Below are 13,250 nucleotides of genomic sequence, written 5' to 3' on the forward strand. Positions count from 1 at the left end.
GTAACAACCAGCACAATCATGGCTCCACCCCCCACCGTGACTCATCAGATGAGAAACAGATACCTGATTAAAATCCCACCTATGAAACATGTCAAAAACCTATTTTATCTCACCTTCTTTTTGGTAAACGCCCAATCTCTAACCAAGAAATTCATGCTAATTTCAGACATAATCCAAGAAAAGAACCCCGACTTCTTCGCCATAACCGAAACATGGTTTAAAAATACCGACCAAGTTCTAACGAATCATCTAACCAACAATGCTTACGACATATTCTCAATCCCACGCAAGTCTCGCAGAGGAGGAGGACTACTCCTCATCATAAAAAACATTTCTCAATGAAGTTGATCCCTCACAACCTCCCCAAGAAATATGAAATTGTGCTTTTTGACTCCGAATTCCTACAACTATGTATAGTTTATTGCCCTCCCAAACTTCTAGACAACGAGATCTCCCCACTATTAGAATTCTTAATAATAAACATTAGCATGAAAAAACCTACTATAATACTTGGTGACCTCAACCTTCATACTGATGCCAACCCCAGATCACAAAACTGCCAAACCTTGCTCGACATGCTTTCCAGCCTAAACCTGAACCAACTAGTGAACAACCCCACTCATAAAGCAGGTCACACTCTGGACCTGATCTTCACCAACCACTACTTCTCTGACACTACAATATCTCACAAACCAGTCCCTTGGTCTGATCACTACCTCTTACAATGCAGTACACAAATAAAAACCAACAACATGACAATAACAAAAGATCAACTATCATTCAAATACAGACCTCCCTTCCAACCCAACATATTCCAATAAGAACTAGGGAAACAACTAGCAAAACTAGACCTATCCAATATAAACAATGCTACTCAATCCTGGTTCCACCTTACAGAACAAACTGCAAATAACATAAACCCCGAGAAATTGAAACAGATAAAAAAAAAAAAACCAGAGGAAAAAACAACCCTTGGTTCAAATCTCACCTCAGAACAATGAAAGCCAACCTCAGGAAAATGGAAAAAGAATGGAGAAAATCCAAATGCCCAGCAACCCTACAAAGATACCGCACGCAACTCGCCGACTATAAGAAAATGATTCTGAACTCCAAACGTGACTACTATAGTCAAAAGATAGCAAACTCCACAAATAAATCCAACTCCCTCTTCAACATTGTGAGAAACCTCATAGACGAGAATAACAACAACACCCCCACATCCGAAACAAATAAGCTAAGCCAAGACCTTGCCATGTTCTTTAAGAACAAAATAAACAAAATAACTGGCACCATCAACAAACCCTCAATCACAGAAGAACAATTTGACATAGCAACTATAACACCTTGGTTGAAGTTCGACCCAATTTCAAATACCGAAACAGAAAAGATGCTTAAGAAAAATAAACCCAGCTTGGCACTATCTTGATAAAATCCCAACCCGCGAGTTAAAGGAAATGGCACATATTGTTGCTCCAAACATAGCAGCTATAATAAACAAATCACTCAAAGAAGGTGAACTACATCTAAGCTAAAAATCACAACAATCAATCCAATACTGAAAAAAAGAACCTGAATCCAAAAGATTTGAATAATTACCATCCTATCTCTAACCTTCCCTTACTCTCAAAAATGACAGAGAAAGCAGCACTGATTCAACTCAATGAACACCTAGAGAACAGCAATATTCTTCATCCCTCACAACACGGTTTCAAAAAGAACCACAGCACAGAAACCCTGCTACTCAATTTGTCTAATAAAATAATAAGAGGTTTTGATGACAAATTAAAGCCACTTACTAATCTTACTCGATCTCTCTGCGGCATTCGACACTGTAGATCACAAAAGCCTGATATCAAGACTTGCAAGCATAGGTCTATCAGGCAAAACTCTGGAATGTTTCACCTCATTCCTAAACAACAGGTTCTTCAAAGTCATCATTAATAACAACTCCTCTGATCCCTTCCTCCTTGAAACAGGGGTACCAAAAGGGTCCGCCCTCTCGGCCACCCTCTTCAATATCTACCTACTCCCACTCTGCCAACTCATCTCAAGTCTAGGCGTCACATTTTTAATGTACGCCGACATCCAACTCCTCATCCCGATAACCTCAACGATCGAAGATGCACTCAGCCTTACAGCAAACCACCTTATCTCAATTAGAAACATGTTGAACCATCTGAAATTATGCCTCAACATGAACAAAACCGAATGCATCCTCATTGAAAGAAACAACTCAGATCAAATTACCCTAGTGCCTTCCTTTCAAATTGACAACACCAACATACAACTAAAGAATTTTGCAAAGGACCTCTGCATTTGGATCGACAACAAACTGAACTTCAAAAAGAACATCGCAACGAAAACAAAAGAAGGCTTTCACAAACTTCATATACTCAAACACCTTAACCGCTTCTAAACCAACAAGAATTCAGAACCGTCCTGCAAGCACTCATTTTCTCCAGCCTCGATTATTACAACTCGCTCCTAATTGGACTTCCAAAATCTACCTTAAAACCGCTCCAATTGTTGCAAAATGCCGCAGCCAGAGTACTTACCGGCAAGAAGAAATCAGATCACATCACCCCTGTTCTGAGGAGTCTGCACTGGCTACCGGTCGAACAAAGAATCGAATACAAAACTTTAACAATCTTACATAACACAATCTACAAAGAAGACAACACCGCCCTCGAAAACATGAATCAAAAACACAAATCACAACGCACGACAAGAACCACCAGCAAACTGCACCTAGGCATACCCTCTCTTCCTTCAGCTAAACTGTCCAACACTAGGAACAGAGCCTTCTCAATTGCAGGACCGAAAGTATGGAACTCTTTACCAGACTACCTAAGCACAATCAGAGACACCAACTCATTCAAAAAGGAACTCAAAACATGGATATTTAGACAAACATTCACAGATGGCATTGGATAAGCTAAACGCATCTTCTCTGACACCTCATCCCTCCCAACTCTGCTCGAACTAATTTCTTGTGGGATCTCCATCCACGACATTTCTCACTTACCTTCTGACCACCAATTAGTGACCTTGATTAATCTTAGTATGTCTCTCTCCGATTCCCGAGAATCCTTCCTCCCTCTCAACCCCTACCTTACCTATTCAAGAGAATTATAAACACACCGATGCTCGATGATACATTTAAGTTTCTATGTTACATGTTTATCTTTCTCTGTATATACACTGTGTATACTCAGTAACTCCCGTTTAGATGGTCGTACACTATAACACCTGTTTGTACACTATCGCTTTATGATTTAACTGTAATTAGTTGTTGTTCACGTTTACATTATGCTTTATCTGTAACAAGTTGTTAATCTGTAAACCGGAGTGAAGGCAGCTTGCTATACTTCGGTATATAAAAAGAGTCCAAATAAATAAATAAATAATCAATCATCTTATCCATGAAGAATTCTTTTTTGAAAACTTTTCAAAATGCAAATAAAATTACTTAGCTTTCATGAAAAATGTGCTCATCTTCAAGAAAAAATTGGTGCCTGACACTGTGGCAGTATTTTGTATTCTCAAACTGTCATGTTTATTGTACTTGTCGGAGTCTGGATCATTATATATTTTTAGTATTTCTATTTCACCTTTTCGGGTTCAGTTGGTTTTGTATTATCCCTGGTTATGAGCAAGAAGGCTTGAATCTGTTCCTTGGGAGCCTGCTAGGTATGTGTGGTCTGGATCGGCCACTGTCGGAGACAGGATACTGAGCTTAATGTACTTCTGGTCTGAACCAGTATGCATTTCTTATGAGCTAACGCACATGGGATATTCAGGAGCATGGCTATTCTCCTAGACAAGCCGGATGGTTGTCTTCACTCATGGGTGATATCAGATGGAACCCGGCATGGAACTTTGATCTCAAAGAGTCTAGAACTCTCAAACGTTTATCCCTTGCTCATTGGGGAGAGGGGGCGGTAGGGGTATGTTGGTCCTTTGCTTTGATACAGAAATACTGGAGAGCTGCATGTGGCACAGCACCCTATATAGGGTGAGGTCAGCAAACTAGTTGTTCTTTGTCTCCATCTGCTGGTAGGGGAGCAATACCCATGTACCTCGATTAGTCTAGTAGGACTCAAGGAAAGAAAATTAGCAGAGTAGAACCAAAAGCTTTTTTGTGCTCTCCACCCAATTCAGTCTCCTGTGCAACTTCTTCTTCAGCTTTGAAAAACAAATATTTGTATTTTCTGGCCTAAGTAGCTATTAATCTTATTATCCTTTCCAGCCACAGTATAGGTGAATTGACCCCCATATTGTTTCACTAAAATGGATTGTAACTAAAAACAAATATTGGTTTGGATTGGATACTAGTATATGTTATTCTTTCACTTCTCACTTTGGCTTTCATTAAACTGCAGAGTTGTGCTCATTATTGCTTTTAACACTAACAGAAATGGGTGGAATGAACATCCTAATATTTTCTCCCTGTATTTGGTAGGTCCTATTTCATCTGTTGGATCAGGTTCGAGAATCTTCCACAACAGCTGATAAAGAGAAGATTGAGTCAGGAGGTGGCAATATTCTCATCCATCATTCCAGGGACACAGCAGAGAAACAATGGGCTGAGACATGGGTATTAACTTTGGCTGGAGTAGCCAGAATTTTCAACACCCGCAGATATTTACTGCAATCTTTAGGTACCATCTAATCTTTAATTACTTAGAAAGTATAACTGTGTGTTTACCATTTAACCCGCAGTAACTAATAGGTCAAATATCAGTTGCATTCAGTTTTAGATCACCACCTCTTGTAGATTAACTAAGTCTTTTTATCCAACATCAATGATAGTTTCTTTGCATGCAATGAATTTATTTGCATTTATAATCATCACAAGGGTGAAGACTTGACTGGTTGCTTGGGTAGTCCTCATATTAGTTACTTAAACTGTCATGATTAAGGATGCAATAAAAGAAAAAGGATATTGGCTGCTAGAGATTTCTCCAAGCATGTGTGACTTCATAATCAGATGGAAAACCTATGTAAGATACCAGTCCAATCCGTAGCAGATTGAAATTGACTCATTATTTGAAATTACTTTACTACTGAATGGTCTGTTTCCCTGTTGTAATACATTTTTCAGGAGTATTCTGATGCAAAAAAAGTGATATAGTAGAAATACATTATGAAATGTAACATTGAAAGGATTTCACTGAATTTTTGTGGTTTCAAGTTTATTAAATAATGTGAGAAGATTAATGATTAAGAGCAACAGTATGGCAAAAATAGCTGAGAACAGTGATCTTCTCATTGTATTTCCTGGTTTTAGATGCAACTTTAGACAGTACTGCAGTGTAGAGGTTAATAATACACACCCTTTTTGCAAACATTTGTGTGTTTCATATGAATTTTTCTTTTCTATTTAGGTGATTTTTCCAAGGCTTGGGATGTTCTACTGGATCACATCCAGTCAGCAGCACTCAGCAAAAATAATGAAGTCTCTCTGGCTGCTTTGAAAAGTTTCCAAGAAATCCTACAAATAGTGAGCCCCATCCGAGACTCTGATAAACCTGAATCATTGCCTGTTATTAATGTTCCAGTACCTGTCCTTTTAGGACCAATAACAGCTTCTGGCCCAGGCAGACCATTAATAAAAATGGAGCCCGATGGAGAAAGACTAAGCAGATATAATGTGTCTGAACTCCCTATTGCAGTGGATGAAATAGAAGATTCTGCACTTTGGTGGGCAGCTTGGAACACCTGGTATAGAATTGGTACAGAAAGTACAAAACCTCCAATCACTTGTGATAAACTAACATTCATTCCCAGCCAGCCCTTCCTCACAGCATTAGTTCAGATATTTCCAGCTCTCTACCAGCATATCAGAACTGGTTTTAGCATGGATGATCTTCAGAAACTGGGAATTATATTACATGGGTCTGTATCAGTCCCTATCAGCTCAGATGCCTCCCCATTCATCCTTCCATCTTTTACTGAAGCAGTACTGACAAGTTTGCAGGAAGCAGTTCTTACAGCGTTAGATGTCTTACAAAAGGTAATGGTAAAACTACTTGCTTTTTCTGACCTAGCTTACATTTCCCATTAAAATGTATTTATGATTTAATAAAAAAAAAATTGTAACCCACTCTATCCATAGTTCTAGGTAATGTGCAATAATACATACACAATAAAATTAAAACATAAATATATCATAGAACATATAAAATGGTGTTTTACATGCAGTAGTTGCTTTTTATAAAATTGTCCGTTTGCATGTAAGTTTACCCAGACTGAGCAGAAGTGTTCTTTTGGGGGTGGAGTTAGGGAGGGGGTTTGAATTTATGCATAGTTTATAAATGCTGTAGTATATGCATAACGTTTCAGGAAAAATCTGTGCACACTAAACAGCAGGATAGGTTTGGTGGATAATTTTGGACTTAAGTCTGCTTTGAAAATTGGTTTTAAAAAAAACTTGTATACATTTTTGCAGGCTTCTTGAAAAATACCCTCTTAAAAGTAAAAATCATAATGTACATAGAATGAATATCATTACTTGCCAGAGATACTTTTGAATTTTTCGTCAATAAGCAAGGTGGAATTAGTCATAATGTGTGGGGTGGTGTCATCCTACGGCCCTGAAAGGACTTCTCTCTCCTAGCTAGGAGAGCTTTTTACTTGCTAAGCATGTGCAGGAATTCCCTCTGAGACATTGCCTCATGAGCTCCCTCTGTCTTTTTTCATCTGAGCACTAGCATAAACATGTACTTCTCTCTCTGTTTTTTCCTTAAGACATTTTCAAACTTTTATCTTTAAAGTTACCTTGCTGCCTTAGCAGCATTCATCACAAATTTTCAATGCTACTTTTAAAAAAAAATGTTTCTTCAGAATATCAACCAAGAAAAAAGTCACAGTAAGTGGATTTAAAGACTATATTTGTGGCTGGAAAATGTCCATTAGAGATGGATACAAACTCTGCTACCACTGCTTGGGTCCAGACCATGACCAAGCAAATTGTTAGAATTGTGGATGGATGTTCCCAAAAACACAGTTGTCCAGGATCTAGAAAATTAAGGAACTGTATAAGTTTTGGAGAAGCTACAGTTGGTTCTCTTCCCAAAGTTCAGCCTCATGTGTCTTACCAGGAATAGAATTGAGCACTAGCTCCTCTAAAGTATCTCCCCCATTGGTTGAATAGCCCGAATCCTCAAGGTCAAGGAAACATAGCCATCAAGCATCAAAGAAAAGAAGGTGCCACTTTGTGGACACACTAGTGCATCGAGCACTCAAAAAGCATAGAAACTAGAGCGTATTGGCACCATCAATGCACAATACTTCATCAGCACCATCCAAATACAAGGCTGCATTGGTGCACTTAAAACATTGATGCACTGATGCATCGAACTGCAAATATTTCTAATCAGCAGTATGCTGATCAGGGCAAGCTCTTCGCAGAAGAAGAAAGGAACATTTATCCCCCTTCTACCATCAATTACTAGAACTTTCTCAACAGTGAAATTGCTGTCACTAGGACTATATCTAGAAACACCAGATCCTGTTTGCACTTTGGTGCCTCTTCTATCCAATTGTCCACCAGTTCAAATCCTACAAAGTCTAGAAGACATGCAACATTCCAGTTCTGCCACTTGACAAAGCAGAGTTGGTGAAAGATTTGTTTTACTTCATTAGTGACTAAGGATATGAAGGTACCATACAACTTTTTCTTTCCAAGATGTCATCTTTACTTTCACGAGAGGGAGTACCAGAATCACCATACATGTGGATTCTTCAGAAGAGCCTCTGCAAAGCTCTTCTTGCCCATAGCATTCACATGCAGCAGACTAGCCACTCTGAGGAAATACACCAGGAGTTCTCTCCTCCAAAACGAGTGACTGTCTCTCCTCAGTCAACAGCTTTATCATTGGAGTCCTAGATTAGTGTTTTCCTCACCTCTGTGCTCCAAGGAGATCTCCACAGGAATTCCCTCCAAACCATCTCCAGAGCTAGTCTCACTCAGAAGATATTTCTCAAGGTTTCTGGAAAAATTAGGAAAAGCTCTTGGAGTTAATGTGCGTAAAAGCAAATATCATTGTATGGATGTCTTAGGCTTCCTCTAAGTTCTTGAAGCTCCAGCAGCTATTCTGGTTCATCGTATCCTATAAAATTTACAAATGAGATTGTGGGACAGTCCAATCTTCTGTGCTCCAGTAGCAAAGAAACTTGACCTCAAGTAAAGAATTCAAAAATCACCAGGCTTCAGATTAATATTTTACTCCATCAATCAGTGGTGATATAATCAGCTCTTTAAAAAGTGAAGAAGAAAGAGGAAGTGACATCACCCCAGGATATGGCGGCTTGAGTCTTTGCTTCGACCACGACCCAGCTATCTTTTGCCATTGTAGCACTCCAATCCCACTCTCCAGCTCTGCAGGAGTGTTTCACAATGTCACAGAAGAAAAATTTACCCGATTTGAAGTATTTTTCTTTTACCAATCAGGAAGTAATGCAGGCAGCCGGTCTAGAGGAGACAGTGGAAGATGGCCACGATGGAGAAGCTACAGGCTGCATTCCCGACACGGTCGCCACAGATTATTAGATTTTATATACGTTCACTAAGGACCCATTGTAACGGTTCACAGCAAAAAATAAAACATGCTTCATCAAAATACATAATTAATAAACCTAAAATACATCATAGTTAAACTAAAATACATCATAAATAATCCTAAAAATACTTCATAATAAAATAACTAAAAATACATCATAATTAACCTAAAAGCAATTAGTTAAGATCAAATCTAAAACATATATGATCTTAAAACTATTGGCAACTACTCAACATAAGGTAATGGTTAAAACAAGCAATGACTCCTGTGTGCTGACTAGTTCTGGTTTGCAGAAGTCAGGCAAGATATGGCTAGTATCAAGGATGAATTTGGGGCGATGGTAGCTGAACTGTGAGATGACATTGCGAACTTGGGGCAGAGAGAGGAGGAAACGGAAGCTCATTTGGAAGATCAGACCGCGGATATGGTCGGCTGCCGCGAAACGCTGGCAGGCCTCACTAAAACCACTGGAGAAATGGAGGAGAAATTGGAGGACCTAGAAAACAGGTCTAAAAAGGCAAATCTCAGTTTCCATGGAGTGCAGGAAGCAGATGAATATGGAGACTGTTTTCAAATAGTGCGCAGCACTTGCTCAACGATATTAGAAGCAGAAGACACTGGGGAAGCGCTAGCAAGTGTGCCTACCATAAAGTTGGAAAGAGCGCATAGGGCACTCGGTGCACAATGGGGGAATTTGCCGTGAGATATTGTCGCCTGTTTTCACAATTTCACCATTAAAGAAAAAGTGGCTCAGCTAGCCTGAAAAATGGGGCCAATCCAATGGAGGAACTAGATGTCTATTTCAAGATCTGTCACCTATTACCATCAGGAAACACCAGGAATTTAAAACTATCATTGCAGTGTTGAAGAGAGAAGCCATTAGTTTCAGGTGGCTATTCCCCTTTGATCAGCACAGCCAAAGTAAAGACAGTGATGGTTCTAGCTATCTTTCTGTGAGACGCGGAAGTGATTGTCTCCTTGTTTGAGGATCAGCACAAAGATCATCCGAGGTGGAGGGCTGAATGACCACAATGGCAGAGAGTACCGGGTGCTGGTAGAAAACTGCGCAGGCAACAGGGGAGTCCCGCATAACCGGGAACGGCGAGTGGTTGATAAACAGGAAGTGACTTTGGGTTTGTTTGTTCTCTGCTTTGAGTTTTGAGCACAATTATGCACTTATTTTGGATTCTAGATGCTTTACTATCGGGGAATCTATCTGTGCTGTGAGCCTATAGTACCAAGGGTTGGGAGGTTGCCAGCCTTCCCAGTGCTGCTCCTGTTTATCATCCTAGTATGAGAATATGGGATCCTGAGGTTATATGGTAAGGTTGGGAGGTTATGACTCTTGGTCACATCTCACTAGAGCTCATTCCTCATGTTGGGAGGTATACACCATTATAGATTGTGGAGTACAGTTGGATGGGTGGGAGGTGGGAAGGGGAGATGGGGGGAGAGGGATAAGATCATGGAGTGATAGTACAGGTTGGTGGGGACAGGTATGGTTTTTTGGGTGTGTTTGTAGGTAGATGTCTAACAATGGATAGTCTCTTGGGTTAGGTATGTAGCTTAGCATACGAGACAGAGGGTTGGGGGTGTTATTTCAATGGTACGCTTAAAAAGTCATTGAATATGAAAGGTGTGAATTCTCCTTTAAAGAGGAGTACACTTGTCCTTTGTATTTAAAGTATTGAAGACATTGGGACTGGGGGACTATTTTGTGAACTGGGTTCAAGCTTTTTACCATCACCCAAAGGCTATCATATGGGTTAATGGTGGGGATTCTGAGCTGTTCCCAGTACAACGGGGAACAAGATAGGGCTGCCTATTCTTGCTTCTTTTTTTGCACTTTCTTTAGAACCTCTGGCTGTCGATATTCAGCAAAACCCACTCATAAAAGGGGTGCTGGTTGTGGTGAATTGTGGCAGGGGTTCATAATCTATGTACTCAGTTGCCTTTTCGCTGGGCCAAGGAGAATGTGAAGTATCTTGGGGTGCATCTCTGTTCGGATGCAGCCCACCTATTCGATATAAATTATAAATCTCTAGCATCAGAGATATTTAGAGACCTAGAATGGTGGTTAAGGTTGCGCTTATCTTGGCTAGGTAGGATTCACACTATTAAAATGAATGTTTTACCCAGATTTTGTTATTTCTTTCAGACTGTGCCCATACAGGTTCCAGATCAAGTTCTGCAACATTGGGAGAAAATGATTTTTGGTTTCATATGGAGGAAAAGGCCACCTAGGGTGTCTAGAAGTGTTCTTTTCCAACCAAAAGGTCAGGGAGGTTTAGGTGTTCTCAGGTTGGGATATTATCATGCAGCTGCACAATTGCATGTGGTTTTGGAGTGGCATTACGTGCATAGACAGAAAATCTGGATAGTCAAAGAAAAGGATATAGTGGGAGTTACAACTTCCCAGTAAGATTGTCCCCTTATTCCAAAGTGACTTTAGCAATATGGTCTAAATTTAGAAAGATGTTGGTTGGAGACTAGCAATATAAGTTCAGAACTTCTTTTCTCTTTCATCATGCCTTCCCTCCGGGTAATCTCCCTGAAATGTCATATAGGTGGAATAAATTGGGTTTAGTTAGGTTAGGACAAATTTGGGATGGGAATGGTACATTGTCGTTTGAAATGCGGAGCAATCACTGTCGATCACTGTCTCAGGGACAGTGATCGATTTGCATATATGCAGGTGTAGTATCCTTTATTTGTACCCGAGCGGTGCTCAGGAACCTGCAGCAGTCTAAAACTTTATTTGAGGCCTGTTGTGATAGGGCTGATGGGATCACCAAAGCAATATTTATTGGGAGTTCTGGGGTTCAGACCAAATCATATAGTTGCCTGGGAGAACGAATTAGGTGAAACTTTAGATAAGGATGCTTGGGATTTATGTTTTCACCTGATGGGGAGGGGATCAGTTTCTTTACCTATTTTGGAAAATGGATATAAACTTCTTTATAAATGGTATGTAGCCCCAGCCAAAAAGCACAGGATGTATCCCTCCACTCTTGATTTATGTTGGCATGACTGTGGGGAGAGGTGTGATTTTTTTTTCCATATATGGTGGCAATGCCCTAAAGCGGTACATTACTGGAACACTGTTATTTTTTTTTTTTTTATTCTTTATTTATCATTTTCCAATACAAAAAAGAAGATATACTTTAGGTATAGTTACTAACATCTGGATATAAAAGTAAATACATTTGGGATAGCTTCAATTTTTTACATAGAACAAAAATAAGTATCCAGTTTCTTCTCTTTGAAACTTAGAATGTATAAGGCAACATTTGACGTAATTTCTACCTTTAACAATTTAAATACAACTTACAAGGAAGTCAAGTAGATACAATAAAGAGGCAAGGGAAAACAAAGTGAGAGAAAATTAGGAATCAATTAATACGTTCTGACATTAACTTAGGACTGACTGGAACTATACCTTTAAATTGTCCCTTCCTAGTCAGCCAGGGAAGATGTAATAGGTCTACGGGCATCTACAAATTGACGAAGCTGATCTACTTGGAGGAAAATAAAACATTCATCTCCTTTTCTAAGACTACACTTACAAGGGTAACGAAGTGTAAAAGTATACCCTAGAGATGCAACATCCTGCCTTAAAGAAAGAAATTCTCTCCTTCTAATTTGTGTAATCTGAGCCAAATCCGGATAAATTCTTATTGCTTGACCGTAAAACATTAAAGGAAATTTTCTAAAGAAATTACGCATCACACCATTTAGGTCTTACACAGAAATTAACGTAACAAGTAAAGTATTTCTTTCTAATACATCCGTTTCAGAATTTTCTAAGAAGCTGGTCAAATTCATTGGAATAGTTGGAGCAGGAACAGTCCCTATAGTGGAAGGTCTGTTATTCAAAAATTTACAGAAATTTATAGATGGCATGTTTTCATCAGTATATCAAAGACCTTCCCTAAAAAGTCTCTTCAATGTCGTGAAGGGAATTTCTCCAGCTACTTTGGGGAAATTCAAAAATCGTAGATTAAGATGCCTTATGTTGTTCTCTAATACTTCCAAACGTTTGGAACAGGCCATCTGTTCTCTCACAACAGCAGCATTTACAGTCTGAAGAGACTGAATTTTACTTTCAGCCTCTGAAACTTTATTAGTAGTCTCTGTGGCCTGTTCCTGAATAGTAAGTATTCTTTGTTGAAAATTATAATTTAGAGAATCCATTTTATTTTCCAGTCTTTTCATAGATTGTCCCTGGCCAGCCACCAAGTCCCACAGTGACTCGAGTGTCACTGCCTCCGGTCTAGAAGGTGGATTTAGGGACTCGCCATTAACGCCAGATGCTGTTGTCATTGGGGCTCCGTCTGCCAAAACCTCCTCCTCTCTCCCTCCGAGGCAGGCCACCAGACCTGGGGTCCCTGAGGCTCCCACACCGGCCACACTCGCCGCTCCTGCCCGGGCAGGCTCCTCCACTGTTATTTAATAAGTGAGATTACGGGAGCAGTAGTGTGGGCAGATCCCAAACTGTTTCTGCTCACTATGGAAATGGGGGATTTGAGTGTGGCTTTGAACTGATTAGCTCCCACCACAATACTCAGGAGCAGATGTGAACTAGCTGCCTGGTGGCGTAAGAAAAATGTTCCCTCCAAAGAACCTTTATGTATTCAATTGACCAGAGTGTTTTCGATGGGGAAGCTTATGGCTATATTATATGAT

General features: G+C 39.7%; 1 protein-coding gene across 3 annotated transcripts in view; it reads left to right on the forward strand.

The window, feature by feature from the left end:
* MON2 (MON2 homolog, regulator of endosome-to-Golgi trafficking) overlaps positions 1 to 13,250 on the forward strand; it is a 409,599-nt gene that overhangs the window by 295,039 nt on the left and 101,310 nt on the right. For all 3 annotated transcript variants that reach the window (XM_029615039.1, XM_029615038.1, XM_029615037.1), the window contains exons 25-26: positions 4,463 to 4,661; positions 5,388 to 6,016. In XM_029615039.1, coding sequence (XP_029470899.1) covers positions 4,463 to 4,661; positions 5,388 to 6,016 — 828 coding nt within the window. The remainder of the gene's footprint in view (positions 1 to 4,462; positions 4,662 to 5,387; positions 6,017 to 13,250) is intronic.

This window comes from Rhinatrema bivittatum, chromosome 9 (assembly GCF_901001135.1).
Source record: "Rhinatrema bivittatum chromosome 9, aRhiBiv1.1, whole genome shotgun sequence".
In the NCBI taxonomy this organism is placed as follows: domain Eukaryota; kingdom Metazoa; phylum Chordata; class Amphibia; order Gymnophiona; family Rhinatrematidae; genus Rhinatrema; species Rhinatrema bivittatum.